The sequence below is a fragment of the Anabrus simplex genome, chromosome 12 (assembly GCF_040414725.1).
Source record: "Anabrus simplex isolate iqAnaSimp1 chromosome 12, ASM4041472v1, whole genome shotgun sequence".
Classification (NCBI taxonomy): domain Eukaryota; kingdom Metazoa; phylum Arthropoda; class Insecta; order Orthoptera; family Tettigoniidae; genus Anabrus; species Anabrus simplex.
Window position 1 is genome coordinate 9,682,892 of NC_090276.1, and position 23,353 is coordinate 9,706,244.

Consider the following 23,353-nt stretch of genomic DNA (forward strand, 5'->3'; position numbering starts at 1 on the left):
TAAAATGGTGATTAAACTCAAATTTATTTATGACCGCAATCTCGATCAGTTTATCGGATACACTGACTTAGAATTAGAGAAAACGGGAAGAAGTGACAAACTCGCTAATAGACTTCTCTGCTTATTTCGTGAATTACTTATTTCGTTTAAGCAAAGTTTAAGAAATACGTTGTAGAAAGTAAGTCATACAACTGCTCTTGGTCTATGTTTTTATCTCACATCTGTTTGGTGTCTTGTGAAATTGCTAGTTTTAACGATTTTTTATAGGTTTTCGTACCGGAACGTGTTGCAATGAGCGGGCGAGACAGCTCAGTAAAGAGAACTCTAGCGGCGCTTGTCGGAAGTACCTCAAGGCCGAGTCTAGTGTGCTGTATTTCCCGGCCTTATGTATCTCGTAGGCAACGTTCCAGCTCTGCTAATTATTATTGTTATTATTATTATTATTATTATTACTGTACTATTGTTATTGTATTCTCTCCCACAGTACCTCCTCATCAGTGACAGAACATGCGGAATGTCCCCGAGACTGGCAGCCATGTGGATACCGATGGGTGCTGGAGCTGGAGGTTCGTCGTTCCACAAATCCAGGGACAAGGTGGTGTACATGAAGTCTGGCCAGGAGTCAAATCCCTCTTCATCACTCCTCTGAACAGCATCATTCGGAACTGCTGCCATTTTCTACGGAGAATATATATTATTTCTATAAATATAGTTAAACATATACAAACATAATTCATGACACTGTTCGGATGTTTACAACCTAAATACAGTGGAACCTCGGATTGCGAGTAACTTGGTCTACGAGTGTTTTGCAAGACGAGCAAATATTTTAAATAAATTGTGACTTGATAAGCGAGTGAGGTTTCGCAATACGAGTGTCACGTGTACGTACGTTTCCACCTCCCCTGTGCCTTTGTTTTCTCCTCCCTCTGCCACTCTCTTTCCTGGGAAAGTGTGTGTAACCATTTCCCGCGCTGGACTTAAGTTGGCGTGCCTCGCTCGCATAGTCAACACCGTACGGGTGTATATGTTTTGTTTCTGTCATCTGTGATATAATTGTTCTGCAACGATGGGCCCTGTGAACGAAAAGAAGGCTAAAAAGGAATTCGGTCGGAAGAAGATGATTACAGTTGATGAATCTGTTCAATGACAATGCAATGTCACATTTTCGTGAAATCCTCAAAAAGAGGCAAAATCAACAGTCATTGGACAGGTTCCTCGTTAAAGTTACACGAAAAGAAAATACTTCCAATGAGCCAAGCGATAGCAGTGATTCCGTTAGTGAAATTCGAGCTACACAGTAATTCTTCTCATGTCATCTCTTGTCTCCCTCACACCAACAATGATTCTATTGTAAGGTAAAGTGCAGTTTAATTGGTTTACGTTATATTTTGTTTTAGAAATGTTATGCGAATAAATGTTTTTGTGTTGTGGACGAATCATCCGAGTTTCAGTAGTTTCTTATGGGAAAATTTGCTTTGATATACGAGCGATTTGGATTACGAGCATGTTGCCGGAACGAATTATGCTCGCAATCCAAGGTTCCACTGTATTGTCCAAATATTATCTTAAAATAGCTAGGCCTAAATATGATTTTTTTTTAAATGGAAATATGACCAAACGTGTATATTTACAACGAATGATATTTGACACTATAGAAAATAGTAGGAAGGGAAAGGATGAAACCCTCCGCCGGCACATAGCCTACTCCTATGGAGTATCACTAAGGGGCCTGCTGAATGCTTAACGTCTCCATCCATCCGACAGACGAATCACCAACAGTGTTATATGCCCTCACTCCGTATGAGCACTGCGAAGAGGTTTAGAAGCGAATCCAGGCTTTTGGCACACAATCTGGTGATTAGAAATTGTATATCACCACATCCCCTACCCTGCCGGCCAACATTCTTATGGTGAACGGGACTCGAACAGGCTAACTACTGTGTATAGGCTTGACGCTTTAACGATCATGGCCACCAGCCGGGCTGGACTGTAAATCTAACAGTCTTAAGTTCCAGACCTGGAATGACCAAGCCGCAGACAGCCGTGAACACTCTTCTACCATTATTCCGTTAAATGTACACACTAGTCATTCTGATCACTGCCTCAGTGTAGGGTTTGAATAGCTGGTATGCTGTGATGAACCAGTGTGTTACGTATCAGTAGTATCAGAAAATGTATGAACCAGAGAAACGAATGGCATGCTAAAGGAGAGAGAGAGAGAGAGAGAGAGATCTAACTCCCCAGCTATTTCCTGTGGCACATCACAACAAAGAATGGTCAATGTTATGTTAATACTGATCAATTTTATGAGCTTTCTATATTGTAGGCCTTCTCATTCAGTTTTCTTCCGACTCGGTGATATTAGGGCACCTTATACAATTATTTATATCGTAGCGTAGAATATAATTCCTTATTCCCGAATTTACATACCGATTTTCATTAAAATGTGTTCACCTATTTTCTCGTGACTCGGTGCTGATATCTACTTAGCAACAGCAATTCAAAGTTATGAATATCTCTTATCATAGCCGGTACATTATAAATGTATAAGACATAAATGATCGGAAATTTAATACTATATAACTTTAGTTATGTACGTAGGTCGAGTCATAAGTCATGGCAACTATTTTTTCTCGCCAACAGGAGACAACACGGAAAATCTAAGATATGCATTTGGAAACGTATGGTATGTACTTGCGTATGATGCCACTAGATGGTGTATGTGTGGGTCTAAGCATGCCCCCAAGTTCAGTGTGTGAGTGAGAGCGTCACAAAATGGAAGTCAACAAGCAGGAGCAACGATCGTATATTAAAATAGCAGTTCTCCGTGGCAGAGTGCACACCAATGCCATGCAGAGCTGCGGGAAGCCTAAGATGTGCATGTCATGCCCTATAGAACAGTGGCGAGGTGGGTGGAGACGTTCAAACGGGGTAGAGTATCAGCTGCCGATTTGCCTCGCCCAGTGTCCATGGACAAAGACGGAAAATGGTGACCGATCAGTGTTTACATGAAGACAGGCGCTGGACTCTAGCGGAATTGCAAGAACATACAGATGCGTAAACTTTGTGCAAAGTGGGTGCCACGTCACTTAACTGAGGTACACAAGTGGACTCGTTACGAAACACGTCGCATCAATCTCAAGAGGTTTCAGCATTGAGTCGCATTATTGCAGTCTATGAAACATGGGTACGTGCTTATGAACCTGAACTGAAGAGACAGTCAAGTGAATGGCGCCGTCAAGGTTCACCACGAGGACACAAGGTTCGACAAAATTAGTCGCCCAATAAGGTTATGGTAATCCTGGCATACGATGTTCAAGGTGTTCTTGTGTGTCATCCAGTGCGTGAGGGGAACACTGTCAATGCACTTCGTTACAATTCCTTTTTGTTATACCAATTGCGCCGTGCATTGCGAACCAAACGTCCAGGTCTTTTGGACAACGCCATAATCCTACACGATAACGCGACAGCTCACACAGCAGCCATCGTTTAGCGTCGCTTACAACGGTGGGGATGGAGATTCTTCCACACCCGCCCTATTCGCCTGATCTGAGCCCATGTGACTCTGATCTAATCGCCAAAGTCAAGAAGCCATTACGTGGACAACGGTTTGCTAACAAAGAGGGCGTCGTAACAGCATTTCGGAGAGAGGTGTCACACGTTAGCGATACACATGCTGCGAATGGTATTCAGCGCCTGCCCCACTGCTGGCAATGCACAATGGAAACCTTGGGTGATTAATTCGAAGGTCTGTAACCAGTGGAGACCTGTCCTTTGTACGTAGTCTTGTGTATTTGCTGTCTATACCATAATAAAACAATGTTTACCAATGGCCTGTGTTCTGTCACTTTCCTACGAGAATCTCCTGAAGTCAGAATTTTTCTTCAGGCACTATGCATAAGTACATGCCCTATATTTCCAAATGCATATCTTAGATTTTCCGTGTTGTCTCCTGTTCGCGAAAAAAAATAGTTGCCCTGACTTATGACTCGACCCTCGTAGTATTTATCGATAGGACCACTAATAACAAATATTTGAGAATTAAAGTAAAACCTTTCCGTAAACTACGATTTCATTCAGCGTGCATAAAATTATTTATAGCCTAGATTGTAGCGACTTATTTCCTTACTTTACATACCGATTTTCATTACATTCTCTTCAGCCGTTTTCTCGTGATGCGCGTACATACATATATACATACATACAGGCAGGCACACATTAGGGAAAAATAAAAAGTACATTTCCTTGTTACTGTGGACATGACTGATACAGAAATGCCATTCTTTTTAAATTCTTAGCAATATACACTGACTGAGCAAATGTCATGGGATAGCGGAGCACTGATGCGCAGGTGTGTTGTCTGCGCACCACACGCCCCCTGTGCCAGCGGCAGTTGTATAGGAGACCTTGTGAGCAGTGGCTGTGCATGTGACAGGTGTAACTTGGAACGTCGTCGTGAGCTGACACCATTCGAACGGGGTATGGTGGTCGGTGCCCGACGGATGGGAAGTGCGATTTCGGAAGTGGTGCGGGAATTCAGCTTCACACGATCAACCGTGTCCAGAGTGTATCGTGAATGGCTGAATGCGGGTGTCACCGTCCACAACAGACGAACGAACGAACGACCGGCCGTCCAGCCACCCTCGATGACCGTGACCGGCGACATCTGAGACGGATTGTCAATAGTGACAGACGGGCAACCGTGCAACAAATCACGGCTCAATTCAACACAGGCCATGCTAGACACGTCTCCCAGCGGACAATCCGTAGGAACATGGGTTCTATGGGATATGGGAACCGGCGCCGCACACGGGTGCCACTGTTAACCCAACGTCATCGGGCACAACGACGCGCATTTGTCGCCAGTCACCAGGGATGGACACTGGAACAGTGGCGTAACGTGATATGGTCGGACGAATCACGATTTCAACTGCACCATGCCGATGTGTCTCAACATTTGATATAGATTGCACCGCATGGGAGGTGGGACGTAGGCGTCACATCGCAAAAATAGGTTGTTACCTTGACCTTTTCTGGTAACACTGACAGCTTGAAAGAGATAAAGAAGGTACCAGTGGCAACGTCTTCACTGTTGACTTTGCGCGTAATGCACCGGATATGTGTCGCGCTACGGTTGTTCACGTATCCATCAACTCATCGTCAGTGTTCAAGATGAGGCTCCCGTGGAAGGTAACTCCACGAACCAGATTCAAGGATTTGTGCTCTTCCACTTTGATGGGGATTTCGCCAAAATGGTCACACTTAAGCACCTGATCAGCCTGAACTGCAGTGCGCGTCTTCAATAACAAACTACCGTTGCGTATTTACTTTAAGTCTTCAAGTTCGCCATAGACGTGTGTCTACTGAACAAAATAGACTTGACCAGCGTGAAATATCGCCCATCGGTTCTGGTAACAACCAGGAACCTAGGAAAGCTGGATCTCATGCTTTCAGATTGAGCTTGTTCCCACTGGTTTGATTCTCCCCTCCCCCTGAGGGAATCAAAGGTGGTGGACCAACCTGGGTAGACTTGAAGCGTCTTGATGATGTTTGTTGTTTAAAAAGAGATTAACAGCTAGGCCATCGGCCCATAATTGTAGGAGGTGCAACAAAATGACACGATAATTAAAACTTCAAAATGTATCCACTGACTAGAATCTATAAATGACCATGAATCCAAAACAATCAGTGCATCCCGTTCATAATGCCTTGTTTTCTGAGATCTTTCTTGTTATCCAAAGGGGTCCAAAATCCAGGTCTCAGGCCCCTCATAATAGTACTTATCACTTGTAAAGCAGAACCGTGGTTGTTTCTCCTATAGTGGTGCTAATCCCAGGTAACGAAGAACCATGGTATTTCTTACATAGTGGGACTAATCACAAGTAGTCTCATGGTTGTAAAGCCATCATCCCTTGCTCGCCCCTTTTAGTTGCCTCTTACGACAAACAGGGGTTACGGTGGGTACATTCTTTGTCTGGGTCCCCCACCAACAGGGGGGAGGCGTCTCGAAGTCATGCCCGAAAGCATCCTCCCCGAATGCCACCCTCTCCGATCAGTGGCTTCTGTGGCCGAACCAAGCAACCAAGGCAATACCTGCATGGTGATAGCAGCTATTGCCCGGGATCCGATGTTGGAAGATGCCTTATACGGGCAGACTGAAACAATGAGCACTAGGACTCTCTTCCTCAAAATCACCCGCAATAGCATGTACCCTATAGCGTACACGGAGCGTTGATAAGAATAAATAAATAGAAATAAATTGATAGGGCTGGTTTACACGGGTAGAGTAGCGAGGCGAGTAGAGTAGCCACGTTACTCTACTCTACCGCAGTCTGGTAGAGTAGACACTCGTATCGTTCATACGGGAGTAGAGTCGTACAGTAGAGTCGAGTACAGTAGTAGCACCATGTCAAGACGTAAGCACATCGTAAGGAAGTGTTTAAAGACATTTACAAACATATTACTGCAAGAGGTTAGTGAAGCGTTAGAAGAAGAAGTAAATGAGGAAAAAAGGGAATGGGTAAGAGGCTGGCTTAGTAGGAGAGATACACTCGGGGCATCGGCATTAATTCTGAGAGAACTTGCGACAGAGGATAAAGATGAATACAGAAAGTGTATGAGGTTGACGCCTGATAACTTTCAGACATTGTTAGATATTATAACACCGCAAATTCAAAAACACGACACAGTGATGAGAGATGCAATAACACCGAGGGTTAAGCTTGAGGTGACTCTGAACTTCTTGGCCACTGGTAATATGCTCTGGCATACGGCTGTGCGGAACTCTGTGTTGTCAGGGCGGTTGGTACTGCCGCGTAGATGTAACCCCCCAGAGGGGACCGATGGCCACATGGCCCATTTAGTAGCCCTTTACGACAGGCAGGGGATATCATTTGTGTATTCTTCATCTGCGCCTTCTCCCCCCCCCCCCCCCGCACAGGGGCTGTAATAAAGAAATGAGTGAGAGACCTGTCAGAAAATACTTCAACCTTACTGTCGAACGAAAAAGACGAAAAGGAAGGCTAAGGAAATACAGGATACACACAGTAATTTTTTTTTTTTACAATGTTCTTTACGTCGCGCTGACTCAGACAGGTCTTACGGGATAGGAAAAGGCTAGGAGTGGGAAGGAAGCGGCCGTGGCTTTAAGGTACAGCCCCAGCATTTGCTTGGTGTGAAATTGGGATGCCACGTAAAACCATATTCAGGGCTGCCCAATAAGTAAAGTCAAATGTGGAGGAGAGAGGTCACAGATTATTAGTATGTCGTGGAACAGAAGATGAAGACAAGAGATGGCGAGTGATTTTCCATCACACCCTGGAAGCTAGACTTGTAAAAATTATGATTATGACTAAGTATGGGAAGATTAGATGCGTCAAAGTTTCAGGTATCTGGGCGAGGTGATCCAGCAGAATGGGTGAGAAGCAGTGGCAATTTTCCCATACATGCGATTGGTGTGTTACATCCCTTGTATTTTCAACGAAAAATAAATATTCATTTTTCATATTTAGTGGACGTTGTTTATACAAAATTCCAACGCACAGTTATCGATACTCAGAAATGGATGAAACGAGCATGGCTGGCTAGTGACTGCTACTAACTGCCAAACTATGCCAGAGATGGCACTACGAGCATTGGATCCTTGTTGGTTGTTGCCTCTATCGTAGGGCTGCAATGGGGAACAAACAGTCTCATCCGTCAAGAGGGCAACGCAAGGTGGAATGCTGTAAGTTATCGCGTGTGCCGGGATTCATTTGCTATTTCGTTCTTACTTATGAATGGTTCTTTTCTTGTGCTATAAATGATGATAGATGACAAATGTGTGTTGTATTATAAATGATTCAGTTTCGTGTGCTTGTAGTGTAAATATCAAACAAAGAAAATGTGGGAATGATGCGATTTTGAAATCACATCGCACCGATCGGAGAGTAGTTCAGCAGGAATGGATGAACGAGCGCCAGGGTCAAGTGTTTCTACCGCGCAATCCGAATTTAATTCAAACCATTGTGTAATTGAACGATTATTAAGAGAACCATTTAGTATATCTTCTTTTCCCGAGAAAAGCAGAATTATAAATGAAAGACAACCGCGTCCAACTCTGAATGTAACTACACAACTTCGTAATTTCAGCAAAAATATTTATGAAACAGACCATTGGATTAGTGGACATGAGTTCTTAACTAACCTTTTCTGTTGGCCTTGTTAGTAGATTTCTCTTTAAAAATATGTTTGCAACAACGGTCTGTTTGCGCTGATTTTTCAAACAAAAACAAAAAAAAAAAAATTGTTATATTCCCTAAACCGGAAGTCAGGAGTCGCCACTGGTGAGAAGAGGAAGGTGATCCAACAGAATAGCGGAGAGAGAGATTAGACCACACGTACCATCTCACGAAGTACACGTATAGGAGCCAAGTTGACGCACTACAACACAGTTATTAAAATTGAGGCATTCCCAGAGCCAAGTCAGTCAACTGAAAAGAAAAAAAAGAGGGAACACAGGATATTATAGAAGATCCTAGTTAAGAGATGAATTGGTAGGAAGGAACATTTGAGATCTAGTGAAGAGGTATACAGCAAGATGAAACCAATCACCCAAGTCAAATTAATACAGGAAAGGTAAAGAGGTAGGTACCAAGGCTTTAAGATGGAATCAAAATCCAAAAGACGGAGAGGATCTCTCAAGAAATACTGGGAGGATGTCAAAGCCGGGATAAGAACAAGATATAGACACAAATGAAATCGGTTGTTGTAACACAGTCCACAGAGGCTCAACTCTATACAAATAATAATAATAATAATAATAATAATAATAATAATAATAATAATAATAATAATAATAATAGATACACCCTGTCCTTCGCACCCTTACTACAACCCTTAAATACCCTCATAAGCTTAAGATTGTCAGACTCGTTGGCTGCATGGTCAGCGCACTGGCATTCGGTTCAGAAAGTCCCGGGTTCGATTCCCGGCCGGGTCGGGGATTTTAACCTTCATTGGTTATTTCTAATGACGCGGGGGCTGGGTATTTGAGCTGTCCTCAACATCCCTGCAACTCACGTAGCACACACAATACTATCCTCCACCGCAATAACGATAACGTTAAGAGCTATGCAGTTTAATACATTCTTACTCACGACGTGTACACTACCCCATCAAGAATTCTGTATACAATGTAGAATTCCGTAGCGAAGCACGGGTACATCAGCTAGTAGTAAATGCATGTAGCACTGACACGTTAATAGTATGAAATCTTTGAGCATGACAGGGAAATCGTTTCGCATATATACGTACCACTGACAGCACACCACACACATTATCCTCCACCACAGTAACACGCAGTTACTTACACATGGCAGATGCCGCCCAGCCTCATCGGAGGGTCTGCCTTACAAAGGCTGCACCCGGCTAGAAATAGCCACACGAAATTAAAACCTTAAGATATCCCGTTAATGTGAGCTCTAGTCGTTGGGATCTAAAACAAATGAAAAGGACGAATTTACAACAGTTAAAAATAATAATAATAATAATAATAATAATGTCCGCCTCTGTGTGGTGTAGTGGTTAGCATGATTAGCTGCCACCCCGGGAGGCCCCAGTTCGATTCCCGACTCTGCCACGAAATTTGAAAAGTGGTAGGAGCCTCGGGAGATCAAATGAGTAGAGGGGGTGGGGGTCCGATTCCTATCTCAGCCATCCTCGAAGTGGTTTTCCGTGGTTTCCCATTTCTCCAGGCAAATGCCAGGATGGTACCTAACTTAAGGCCACGGCCGCTTCCCTCTTCCTGGCCTCTCCCCTCCAATCTTCCCATCCCCCCACAAGGCCCCTGCTCAGTTAAGCAGGTGAGGCCGCCTGGGCGAGGTACTAGCCCTACTCCCCAGTTGTACTCCGCCCGACCCATAGTCTCGCGCTCCAGGACGCTGACCTTGAGGCGGTAGAGGGGGGACCCCTCGCTGCCAGGGAAAAACCAACAAAAATCAACCCTGGAGGGTAAACGGATTCAGAAATAAATAAATAAATAAATAAATAAATAAATAAATAAATAAATAAATAAATAAATAAATAAATAATAATAAAGGATTTCTTTATAAAACAGCCACAGAGCTCGATAGCTATAGTCGCGTAAGTGCGGCCAGTATCCAGTATTCGGGAGATGGTGGGTTCGAACCCTAATGTCGGCAGCCCTGAAGATGGTTTTCAGTGGTTTCCCATTTTCACACCAGGCAAATGCTGGGGCTGTACCTTAATTAAGGCCACGGACGCTTCCTTCCCACTCTTAGCCCTTTCCTGTCCCATCGCCACCATAAGACCCATCTGTGTCGGTGCGACGTAAAGCAACTTCTAAAAAATAAAATAAATAAACCGGGACCTCGGACGTTCTCGGGTTACCATCTTGGAACGCAGCGAGTCAGTTGCTGCATTTGAATCGTTCTCAAACGCCGCAGAACTCGATCGCTTTCTTGGCAGCAGCAGAAGACTACAACTGACTAAGGTTGACTTATTTCAAACTAAAATAATATCTCTGAATGGACTACATTCGAACTTTTAGACTTAAAACAATATTTTACCTACTTCATCAACCGCTGGATTAGCTTTACATTATAAAGAATCGTAGATAGAAATCTGTTATTTTTAATCAAAAGTAGCCTACAAACTCTGGTCTCTCCTATTCCTTGATTTCTAAAGGAGTCTTTGCACAAGTTTGTTTGGCCACTACCTTCTGATGAAGTCAGTAATTTAAATACAGTCATGAGTAAGCTATAACCAATCGCCTAACACAGTTCACAAAACTTCCTCTTCAAGAACAAGGATAACCTCCCAGCCGAATTTAAATCATGTAATTCTGTCAATCTATTTAAAATTAATTTAAGAGAGCTTAAGCTGTTAATAATAATACTTTCGTGTGGCTATTTCTAGTCTGGTGCAGCCCTTGTAAGGCAGACCCTCCGACGAGGGTGAACGGCATCTGCCGTGTATAGGAAACTGCGTGTTATTGTGGTGGAGGATAATGTGTGTGGTGTGCTGTCAGTGGTACGTATATATGCGAAACGATTTCCCTGTCATGATCAAAGATTTCATACTATTAACGTGTCAGTGCTACATGCATTTACTACTAGCTGATGTACCCGTGCTTCGCTACGGAATTCTACATTGTATACAGAATTGTTGATGGGGTAGTGTACACGTCGTGAGTAAAAATGTATTAAATTGCATAGCTCTTAGGCTGATTCTCCACGAGCAGGTAAAACGCCGCAGTTCGCCCGCCTGAACGCTCAAACTTTTTGCCTATTCTACACGAGCGGTTGAATTGACGCCTGCAAACAGCGCCAAAAACGCCGGCGACACGCGCAGCCATTCTCCACCAGCGATAAACCCGCCATACTGTAATGATGGATGTCGTACGAATAGGTTGTGTTGTCGGAGCTGTTAAACTGCAGTTATTAGCAATATTAGAAAGAAAACCTGGTAAGAAAAGATGTTGGTGGACTCACCCTGCGTTATCGAATCGACTCACCACTGGACAATTTCATTTCAAGTTGTGCGAACACAGGAACTATCCGGAAATGGTTTTCCAATATTACAGAATGTCAGTTGCTTCATTCGATGAGCTTTTTGAACTTATTAAGTTGCGTATTACTAAACTAGTGAAGTGGTAGTTTAGGGGAAGTCCTGAAATTTAATTCTCAAATATTTATATTTTTAGTGGTCTTATCAATAAATATTACATAAATCAAGTTATATAGAATTAAATTTCCGATCATTTATGTCTCTTACATGTTTACCGTACCGGCTATGATAACAGAGACATTCATGAATTTATATTTTTGTTGCTAAGTCCATATCAACGCCGAACCAGGAGAAAATGGGTTAACAGAATATGATGAAAATCGTTACATAGAGTCGGGGAATAAGAAACTACAGTCTAAGCTATAAACAATTTTATTCACCCTGGATGAAAATGCAGTTTAGGAAAAGGCACCTGAAATGTATTTTTAATACCTACAGTAAGTTATTGGTCCTATCGAAAAGTACTCCATAACAAAAGTTAGAGATAATGCAATTTCCGATCATTTATGTTTTATTGCCAAAGACCGTAGCCGTCTTGAAACACCGGATCCCGTCAGATCTCCGAAGTTAAGCAACATTGGACGTGGTCAAGCTTGGGATGGGTTGCCACACGCTGTTGGTGGGGGTAAGGGAATGGAGGAGCAGAAAAGAACTGGCCACTCCACCTCACGTAAACTCCGGCTCAGGCACACCTCTGCGGAAGTTCGAACCTGCCTTCGAGCAGAATACACCCTTACCTTTTATTCAGTTTCACCACACCGACCATGATAAGAGTGGTATTTCAGAGTCGGAAGAAAACTAAATGTGAAGGCCTACGATATCGAAAGCGCATAACATTCATCAACAATAACATTATATTGACCATTGTTTGTTGTGATGTTCTTTGTCTCTTATGCTGCCACTCAGCTCCGATAGATGGAATTACTGCTGCGTACAGAGTATAACAGCCTGACTGAATATTGGCGGGAAATAGCTGGGGAGTTAGAAAACGTTTATCTTTAGCATTCCATTCCTCTGGTTCATACATTTCCTGATACTGCTGGTACGTAACACACTGGTTCATCATAGTATTCCAGCTATTCCATCCCTACTCTGACGCGCTGTTTTGAAAGAGCAGTGTGCACATTTAAGGCAGAGGCTCACTTAGTAGTAGTAGTACACATACAACACATAATCCAGGCCAAGCACTCAGCCTGGACGGAGCCTCACCATCTAGGCTCAGTTTTTTCCTCTGTCCCTGCGGGGGCTGGGGGTGCGTGTGGAAGCAGATTCAAACAACGGGCTAGCAGCCAAGAGAGCTAGCCCCTAGCCAAGACCCAGCCAAGATGGCCGCCAAGCGCGGTAGCAGCTAGCTACCGTGGCCACCATAATCGGCCCAGCAGCCAGGTACGCTGGCCCCGATCAACCACGTCAACCAATAGGAGCCCACCTCACCGACCTGACGACAAATCAGCGCACATCGACTACCAGCATCAAGAACTCAGCCAAGAAGTCCCAGCCAAGGCTCTGTACTGCTACCACGTCCCGCCAAGCCCAGAAACAGCAGTACAGGGACAGCCAAGAATAAGCCTACCAATATTCCAACTGGTAGACACGCCAAGCAACTACATCAAGTCCCAAGCAATTTGTCAGGGCGGCACGGTGTCCTGTGTTCGTGGCTTGTCTGTGGCGTCAACCACTTAAAAAACTAGCCCTGTCACGACCCAAGCAACGTGTTGCCACTTAGGTCGGTCCGCTAAGTGCGTTTGACCCCTCTTCTGGTGTTTCAAGCGCACGCACCCCCCCCCCCCCCACCTTTCCAGGACCCATGGAGAAATACCCAGTACCCATGGGACCTCATCCCAGGTCCTCACCAAACGGTTTGCCCCGTGAACGTGGATCCTCCCTCCCCATAGGTCAAGGTGAAAGACTAATGTACCCGCGACCTATATTCCCCACACTCTCCCGCTCCATAGGTCAAGGGGAAAAGCCAAGGTACCTGCGACCTATGACCCCCCCCACGCCCCCCCCCCCCACAGCCCCGACCCCACAACCCTCCCCTTCAACAACATTACCTACCTGTACAGGACCAACTCGGTGGACTGAGTAGCTGAGACCCTGTACACCAAGTACTTTCCAACCAAGTAAAATTACCCACCAAGGTCAAGTAAAACGTAAATCCTCACTTCCTTTAAATCAACAACCTTCTAGCCTTGTAACATCCACCTAACAGAACTACCGCAATAATCATTATAAAGCCAGACCTCAACCACCAACCAAATTCCATATGCAAAATCAATATTCCAACCACCGAAGCACCAGAAATAAACAGACGCCGAGGCGCGAACATACAAAACTGCCAATTACGATGCTATTTAGTTTCAAAATTTTCCGTGCTGCTAACAACTCGCACACGCAATAAATAGAATTGCGTTCATAACAACGACAGGGCCCTCTGGCGCTAACACTGACAAAATTCACAGTGAAGCAACATTGGGCGTGGCTAGTACCCGGATGGGTGACCACCGAGTCTGCTACCTGTCCTTGAAACAAACAGTAATAGGAACTATCACAACAGCCATGGCACGATACCACACGTTCTACGCCAAATTAATACTCAATACTTTAGACTTCCTACATACGAAATTAACTAGCACAATAGGCTACATCTATTCTGGAACAGCCCAGGCAAGGATCGCAATAGCGAAACCGGTACTGGGATAATAAGCAAACTACAGGATATTTGGGAGTAGTAGTAGTAGTATGACCTGGTCTAGAATTACAATTTAGGTCTACTCCAAATTATGGCACCACAATTCACTAAATAATTCAAAATTCAACTCTGAAAAGAGTTCTGTTCCGCAAGCGGGTTTGTAGCGGGCGAACAGCGGCGTTTTACCTGCTCGTGGAGAATGACAGAACTATGGAGTATTTGTAGAGCTGTCTACACGGGTGGTTTGCACGCCGCGGGTAGACGCGTCCATGAGCGGGCAGGCGGGACGCCAGCAGAGGCGTCATTCCCGCTAGCGGTAGAACAGCGAGTCATACCCCACGTGGCGGCAGTGAGCAGTTCACCCGCCTCTGTCGCACGATAGGAACTGCCTGAAGTGTAGTATATTCTTTACTAGCTGATGTACCCGTGCTTCTCTACGGAATTCTACATTGTATACAGAAGTATAGGTTAGGTAGTGTACACGTTGTGAGCAAGTTTGTATCAAATTCCATAGCTCCTAACATTACCCTAGAAACGCGACGGGAAAGTCACTAAACGTCTTTTCTCATATGAAGACTGGGTTAGGGAATATTCAGTGTAACGATCGGCCCGCTTGCCTACCATCAGTCACAATCAGGTTGGGGTGTTTAGATTATAATGGCAGGCACTGCCTTTTTACATCCTCAGAAAGACTGTCTTAGTCATTTTCCCAACTGAAATGAACATAGGTAGGCCTATTTACAATGATGTCAGTAGGAATGTCGCGATTAAAAGCAATGCCATCATATGATGAAACACTCGATCAAATGAAAAACCCACATGATGATGATGCTTGTTGTTTAAAGGGGCCTAACATCTAGATCATCGGCCCCTAATGGTATGAAATGAGAAGAAATGAAATGACAAATTAAAAGCCCAAAAACATCCACTAATCACAATTCAAAACGTGAGGACGAAGAATGAATGGATAGATGGGTATGAATTTAAAACGATCAGTGGAACCGACCCACAGTGCCTCGCATGCACAGAAGCTGGCGTAGAACAATAGTATTACTGACCAAGGGACTGCTTCTATAGCACAATACTGAATCGATGATACTTGTAGTCGAAAGGGGTCCAAAATCCTAGTCAGCGGCCCCTCACAATGGTACTTATCGCCAGGAAAGTAGAACCATGGTATTTGTCATGTTGCGGTACTAATCAAGAGTAGCGTAGACTCGCGATATTCCACACATTATGGTACTACACATGTAACGTAGACCTATGGTTTTTCGCACATTGCGGCGCCATTTACAGGCAACGCAAACCTATGGTGTTCATCATATGGAGCTGTGTTGATTGCGGACAGTGTCGATTGCGGACACCTCATCAGTCGCGATTGCGGACACAAAATACCAATCTAGTTCTGCTCTAGATGTCATACAGAACGTTAGCTCTACCACTGTGTTAGCTTTACCACTGTGTTGAGTTTTTAGTTCGTTTGCTTGTTTCTGCTCATTAATCGTTGTGCTAATATGGAATTCATTGAGGCAGAGAAAGGTAAGCCATGTGCCCTACAGACAGTTGAGAATTAGTAAAAATGGTGTTACCACATGGATTTGTTCGAAGGAGAAAACGAAGAAGTGCAAAGGAAAATTATTTACTAAAGGTATGTAACAGAACTCACTCTTAACAGATTTTAATAATTTTAATATATATACCTCTCGATTAAGTTTCAACTCTGATTCATTTAAACTTTATTTGTATTAAATTATATTAAAATACATTATATTTACTATTTGTGATCCAATGTAATTTTTACCGGGCGAATTGGCCATGCGGTTAGGGGCGCGCAGCTGTGACCTTGCATCCGGGAGATAGTGGGTTCGAACCCCACTGTCGGCAGCTCTGAAGATGGTTTTCTGTGGTTTCCCATTTTTTTGCAAGTTGATTTACGTCGCACCGACACAGACAGGTCTTAAGCCGACGATGGGATAGGAAAGGGCTAGGAGTGGGAAGGAAGCGGCCGTGGCCTTCATTAAAGTACAGCCTGGTGTGAAAATGGGGGGCTGTACCTTAATTAAGGCCACGGCCGCTTCCTTCCCATTCCTAGGTCTTTCCTGTCCCATCGTCGCCACAAGACCTATCTGTGTCGGTGCGACGTAAAGCAAAATAGCAAAGAAAATGTAATAAAAGTACAATATACGTAGATACTTTATTTCACGAAAGCTTATCTCCCAAATATGTGTCCGCAATCGCGACGACACCCATCATATAAGGGTACTAATCAAGAGGGATTCGTACTATCCCGTGGTGTTCCTCATATGGTGGGTACTAATCATAAGCAAGCAAGAACCATGGGTTCCCTCATCCCATGGTGTCGCTCATATAGTGCTACTAATCACAAACCTATTTTGTACCCAACATAGTGGTACTACGCGCAAGTAAAAGCGACCCATGGACCATGGTGTTCGCCGCTTGATGGTACTAATCACAAGTAGTTTCATGGTTTAATACAGTCATCCCTTGGTCGCCCCTTTTAGTCGCCTCTTACGTCAGGCAGGGGATACCGTGGGTGAATTCTTCGTCTGCGTCCTCCACCCAGAGGCTAAACCCAGATTTTCTCACTTTTAACGGATATTAGGCGTACAATGCTGCCGATTTAACAGTCCAAAGTACCTGCGTTGGAATGACCAGACCGCAGACAGCCGTGAACACACTAATTTCGTGGGGGCGGGGAATAGTGTGGAGTCCCACGGCAAAAACTATGCCCTCTTACTCATCTGTTTAATATGAGTACCCGATGAGACAGAAAATCTCAATTCACTACACTGGCGGGGAAGAAACTATCTGACTTGGAGGCAATTTTTTCCTCTAAGTCAGAGAGAAACCCCTTCTTCGCTGCTAATTTGGAATAAAATGAATGTAAAATGTAGTAACAGTGAAGAGGAAGAAGCTTTTCTGAAGAAACAGCTCTTTTCAGGGTTGAATTTCGAGTTTAGTGAATTATGGTGCTATTATTTGGAACAGGCCGAAATTGTAATTCTAGACCAGGTCATAGTGAGCCCCTCATTGGAATAATATAATTTCGTGTGGCTATTTCTAGCCGAGTGCAGCCCTTGTAAGGCAGACCCTCCGATGAGGGTGGGCGGCATCTGCCATATGTAGGTAACTGCGTGTTATTGTGGTGGAGGATAGTGTTGTGTGTGGTGTGTGAGTTGCAGGGGTGTTGGGGACAGCACAAAACACCCAGCCCCCGGGCAATGGAATTAACCAATGAAGGTTAAAATCCCCGACCCGGCCGGGAATCGAACCCGGGACCCTCTGAACCGAAGGCCAGTACGCTGACCATTCAGCCAACGAGTCGGACCCTCATTGGAATGATCTGTGTGCACACCCTAACGCAATAATAACCGATATACCGATTTTCATGAAATTCTGTTCACCCATTTTCTCGTGCCTCGGCATTGATATGGACTTAGCAATAAAAATACAAATTCATGAATGTTATCATAGCCGGTACGGTAAAAATGTATAAGACATAAATGATCGGAAATTTAATTCTATAAACCTTAGTTACGTAATATTTATAGATAGGATCACTAATAACAAATATTTGAGAAATAAATGTTAGGCCTTCCCCTAAACTACCATTTTTCTCAGCGTGAATAAAATGATTTATAGCCTACATAATAGTGGCTCAATCCACGACTTAACATTCCGATTTTCATTAAATTCTCTTCAGCCGTTTTCTCGCGATGCGCATACAGACAGACAGAAAAATTACGGAAAAGTAAAAAAGTGCATTTCCTTGTCACTGTGTGCATGGCCGATACAGAAATACCATTCTTTTTAAATTCCGAACAATGTACAGACAAAACTCTTGTTATATATAGTGTGAGAGAGAGAGAGAGAGAGAGAGAGAGAGAGAGAGAGAGAGATAATGATGATGCTTGTTTAAAGGGGCCTAACATCAAGGTCATCGGCCCCTAATGGTACGAAATGAGACGAAATGGAATGACAAAGTAAAAGTCCATACTTCTCCACTGACCAGAATTCAAAACGTGAGGACGAGGAATGAATGGATGGAGATGAATTTAAAACAATCAGTGGATGCCACCCGCAATGCCTTACGTTCACAGAAACTGACGTAAAATAAAAGGATTGCTGACCGAGGGAGTGGTGGTGATTATTGTTTTAAGAGGAAGTACAACTAGGCAACCATCCTCTATATAACACTAATCAGAGGGAAAATATGGAAGGGGTCCGACACTTCGAAAAATGAAGATATCGGCCAAAGGAAGACAAGGGCCACGAAGGGCGTGAAAATGACAGACTCCCTAACCCTCGCAAACCTAATAGCGTCGGGGTCGGAAAAGAACAAGAGTTGACCAAGAGAGGTCAAATAGGATAGATGAAAGTGAGGAGCCTGGCACAAGTAAGGCTGACCAGGGGACTGCTGCTATAGCATAACACAGATTCGATGATGCTTGCTGTCTAAAGGAGGTCCAAAATCCAAAATCCCCTCATAACGGCACTTACCGCCAGGAAAGTAGAACCATGGTATTTGTCATGTTGCGGTACTAATCAAAAGTAGCAGAGACTCGCGGTATTCCACACATTATAGTACTACTCACAGGTTATGAAATTCGACATATACTACAGACCTATGGTTTTTCTCACATTGCGGCGCCATTTACAGGCAACGCAAACCTATGGTGTTCATCACATAAGTGTACTAACCACTGGGTCCTGCACTATGCCGTGGTGTTCCTCATGTAGTGGGTACTAATCATAGGCAAGCCAGAACCATGGTAGCTATCATCCCATGGTTCTGCTCATATGGTGGTACTAATCACAGGTACTGCAAAAGCCGACCGCACGGTGCTCCTGTGTGCTACTAATCACAAACCTATTTGGTACCCAACATAGTGGTACTACGCGAAAGTAAAAGCGACCCATGGTGTTCCCCGCGTGGTGGTACTAATCACAAGTAGTTTCATGGTTCTAATTTGATCATCGCTTGGTCGCCCCTTTTAGTCGCCTCTTACGACAGGCAGGGGATACCGTGGGTGAATTCTTCGCCTGCGTCCCCCAACCACAGTGGGTTGTGTGTTTGGTCCGCGAGAGGTATTTTATTTCCCTCAAGTCCACCGGCAAGCCGGTTAGAATCCCCCTATCCGCCACCTGGGACGCACCACGTGGGAGTATCGCCTCTCCCCCTGCTGCGCCAGGAGATGCTCTGTGTAGGAGATGCTAGGACAAGGTGAGGGGGTTGGCGGCCGTGGCCTATACTAGGAACTGTCCCGGCATTCGCCTTCGTGCAGGAGAATGGAAAACCACGGAAAACCATTCCCAGGACAGCCGACGATTGGGGCCAGTCGTGAAATCCAGCCCTGTCTCGTCCTCCGAATGCAGAGGCGTAGAGCAACGGTAGAGCCGTGGCCACCCTCCTCTGTTCGGTTGGCCGGTCGGAGTGCAGAGCTGTTGGACCCACGGACCAGCCGTCTCCTGAGATCCACTCTGCATTCGCCGACTAAATTTATTTGTTTCGGTATTTGAATAAACCAATCACCACTGATCTTCATTTGTCCCTATCAGTCCGCCTCTGTGGTGAAGTGGTTAGTGTGATTAGCTGCCACTCCCGGAGGCCCGGGTTCGATTCCCGGCTCTGCCACGAAATTTGAAAAGTGGTACGAGGGCTGGAACGGGGTCCACTCAGCCTCGGGAGGTCAACTGAGTAAAGGGGGTTCGATTCCCTCCTCAGCCATCTTTGAAGTGGTTTCCCACTTCTCTTCCAGGTAAATGTCGGGATGGTAGCTAACTTAGGCCACGGCCGCCTCCGTATCTCTTTCTTGTCTATCCCTTCCAATCTTCCCATCCCCCATACGGCCCCTGTTCAGTATAGCACGTGAGAAAGCCTGGGTGAGGTACTGGTCCTCCTCCCCGGTTGTATCCCTGACCCAATATCTCACGCTCCAGGACACTGCCCTGGAGGAGGTAGAGGTGGGATCCCTGGCTAAGTCCGAGGGAAAAGCCAACCATGGAGGGTAAACAGATTAAGAAAGATAGAAAGAAAGAAAGAAACAAAGAAAGAAAGAAAGAAAGAAAGAAAGAAAGAAAGAAATTCCCTCTCAACTGCTTAGCCAGTCTTTTCTGAAGCTAGTTCAAACAAGGAGAAGATGTGTGGAACAATCCGTTGGTAAATTACTCCAGTCTTTAATTCCTGTTCCTAGAAACGAATATTTGCCCTATTTTGTCCTCTTGCATTCCAACTTTATCTTCATATTATGATCTCCCCTAGTTTTTAAAACTTCACTCAACTTCTTCTGCTATTGTCATTCCACACCATCTCTCCAGTCTCCACTCACCGGGCGAGTTGGCCGTGCGGTTAGGGGCGCGCGGCTGTGAGCTTGCATCCGGGATTCCCACTGTCAGCAGCTCTGAAGATGGTTTTTTTGTGGTTTCCCATTTTCACACCAGGCAAATGCGGGGGCTGTACCACGGCTGCTTCCTTCCAACTCCTAGGCCTTTCATATCCCTATCTGTGTCGGTGCGACGTAAAGCAACTAGAAAAAAAAACCCGCTTAAGTCGAGCAACACTACTATTTTTTCGGAAATCACCCAGAACAAATCGCGCTGCTTTCTATTTGATCTATTCCAATTTTCTAACTCTAGTGAGAGTCCTGGAACCATACTCCAATTTCATCACTATTGCGATTCTGTGGTGGTTGTAGTGCAGTGTGCATATGAAGAGGAAAGTGTTGGGACGGACACAAGCACCCAGTCCTCGAGCCAGAATAATTAATCAGAAGCGATTAAAATCCCAGACCCGGACGGGAATCGAACCCGGGACCCTCTGAACCGAAGGCCAGTACGCTGACCATTCAGTCAACGAGTCGGACACAGATAGGTCTTACGGCGACGATGGGACAGGAAAGGGCTAGGAGTGGGAAGAAGCATCCGTGGCCTTAATTAAGGTACAGCCCCAGCATTTGCCTTGTATGAAAATGGGAAACCACGGAAAATCATTTTCAGAGCTGCCAACAGTGGGGTTCGAGCCCACTATCTCCCGAATACTGGATACTGGCCGCACTTAAGAGACTGCAGCTATCGAGCTCGGTCATCCTGCCCTTTCCATTCTTACTACAACCCCTAAATACTCTCATTACTAGGGCCCAGATATTTATGACCTAAAAATGTATTACAGTATGACAATAAATATGACTTAAAAATTTTCCTCACATTTTCGAAATCTTCCAAATCTTACCACCTTTAAAAACATAGAACATTCAATAATAACAAATAAGTAATAATATTAATTTTATTACTATATTTTGAATTTATTTAATTACTCATTCCAGAGGTAACTCTTGGCTTAGCACAGAATGAAATAAATGTCACGGTTTGATTGGTACGGTAATGAAAAAAATTATAATAGCAAATTACATATATTTTAAAGTGTTCATTTGGACCGATCTTCTATTTTCACGCAACATTGACTTGTAACGGGATAACCATAGCAGAATGTTACTGGGACATATTTGAAATACGTCAAATCATTAGAGTTCAATTGAGGCTCACCTTTCTGTCGCTTTATACGCATGTGTCTCTTTCTGTACAGCTCACCCTTCTATGTCACACACACACACACACACACACACACACACACACATATATATATATGAAAGATAATTGTAAGAAATTACAGACAACAATTAGGAGATGTGAAAAATCAGTCTCCGAGACGTCTGAAAGAAGGTATGCGGAAATGGAATAAAAGGATAGAAATATGAAAAGAACACGAAACTTCACGGGGAAATATGACCATAGTGTGAACAATTGCCGTAAAATGATCAATAAAACGTTAAAACAGGCAAAATATGACTTTATATGACCCGTAAAAATTGCATAATTTTAGTCACTAGATAAAATCATGCTTAACTTGTATTTTCCATGGAAACAATAGTAAAAATAAAATATGACGCATCTTAAACATCCGGGCTCTACTCATAACCTATGAAGAGATCCCCTTAATGTGAGCTCTAGTCGTTGGGGTCTAAAAATATGAAATTGAAAACATTTAACAAAATAACAATAATAAAATAGTGCAAGCCCCTTGAAACCACAGAAATCCTCATTACAAAGTTCTAACACAAGCAGACGATATTTGAAAAAAATAAGGTCAACTTACCTTTAACTGGAGTAACCATACTACACAGACGTCAGGAAAAGAAGTTTCGTATATTCTTAAATTTTCTGCTGGCCCCGTTTATCAGTGCTCACAGACAGTCAAAGTGCAGACTATACCTCACCACAGCCACCGCTACTCTAGCACAGTACAAAGCAGCCGGGCTTGCAGCAGGAGGGATGCGAGTCTCGCCGTGACGTCACATTTCAGCTCGCTATTTGACTTTCTTATGTTTGGATCAGGAGTGTGACCAAGTTCGGGGCCCCTCAAATATAATGTAAAACCTACGAATAATTAATACAAATTTAATTACAGCAGGTAGATAATACTGTATATATATATAGACAACTTCTCATTATTATTATTCTCCTTCTCCTTCGTTTCCTACAGCGTTTTCCCCGCACCTGTAGTCCGGCTGTAGCGTGCTGGTCTTTGATCACAGCGGGTCCCGGGTTCGATTCCCGGCAGGATCGGGATTTTTTTTTTGCTATTCGCTTTACCTTGCACCGACACAGATACTGTAGGTCTTATGGCGACGATGGGACAGGAAAGGGCTGGACTGAGAAGGAAGCAACCGTGGCCTTAATTAAGGTACACCCCCAGCATTTGCCTGGTGTGAAAATGAGAAACCACGGAAAAATATCTTCAGGGCTGCCGACAGTGGGGTTCGAACCCACTATCTTCCGAATACTGGATACTGCGCACACTTAAGCGACTGCAGCTATCGAGCTCGGTAGGTCGGGTATTTTAACCATTATTTGTTTAATTTCGCTGACACGGGGGCTGGGTGTATGTGTCGCCCTCATCATCATTTCATCCTCATCATGACGCGCAGGTCGCCTTTGGGTGTCAAATCAAAAGACCTGCACCTGACGAGCCGAACATGACCTCGGACACTCCCGGCACTAAAAACCATACGC

The 23,353-nt window shown here is 44.3% G+C and overlaps 1 protein-coding gene across 2 annotated transcripts in view; it reads right to left on the minus strand.

Moving 5' to 3' along the window:
• The window catches only part of LOC136884443 (ankyrin repeat and SAM domain-containing protein 3), a 134,179-nt gene extending 111,611 nt beyond the window's left edge, over nt 1-22,568 (minus strand). For both annotated transcript variants that reach the window (XM_067156610.2, XM_068229875.1), the window contains exons 1-2: nt 22,437-22,568; nt 488-678 (exon numbers count right to left, since the gene is read on the minus strand). In XM_067156610.2, coding sequence (XP_067012711.1) covers nt 488-675 — 188 coding nt within the window. In that variant the 5' untranslated portion in view covers nt 676-678; nt 22,437-22,568. The remainder of the gene's footprint in view (nt 1-487; nt 679-22,436) is intronic.
• Nucleotides 22,569-23,353: the final 785 nt, after the last annotated feature.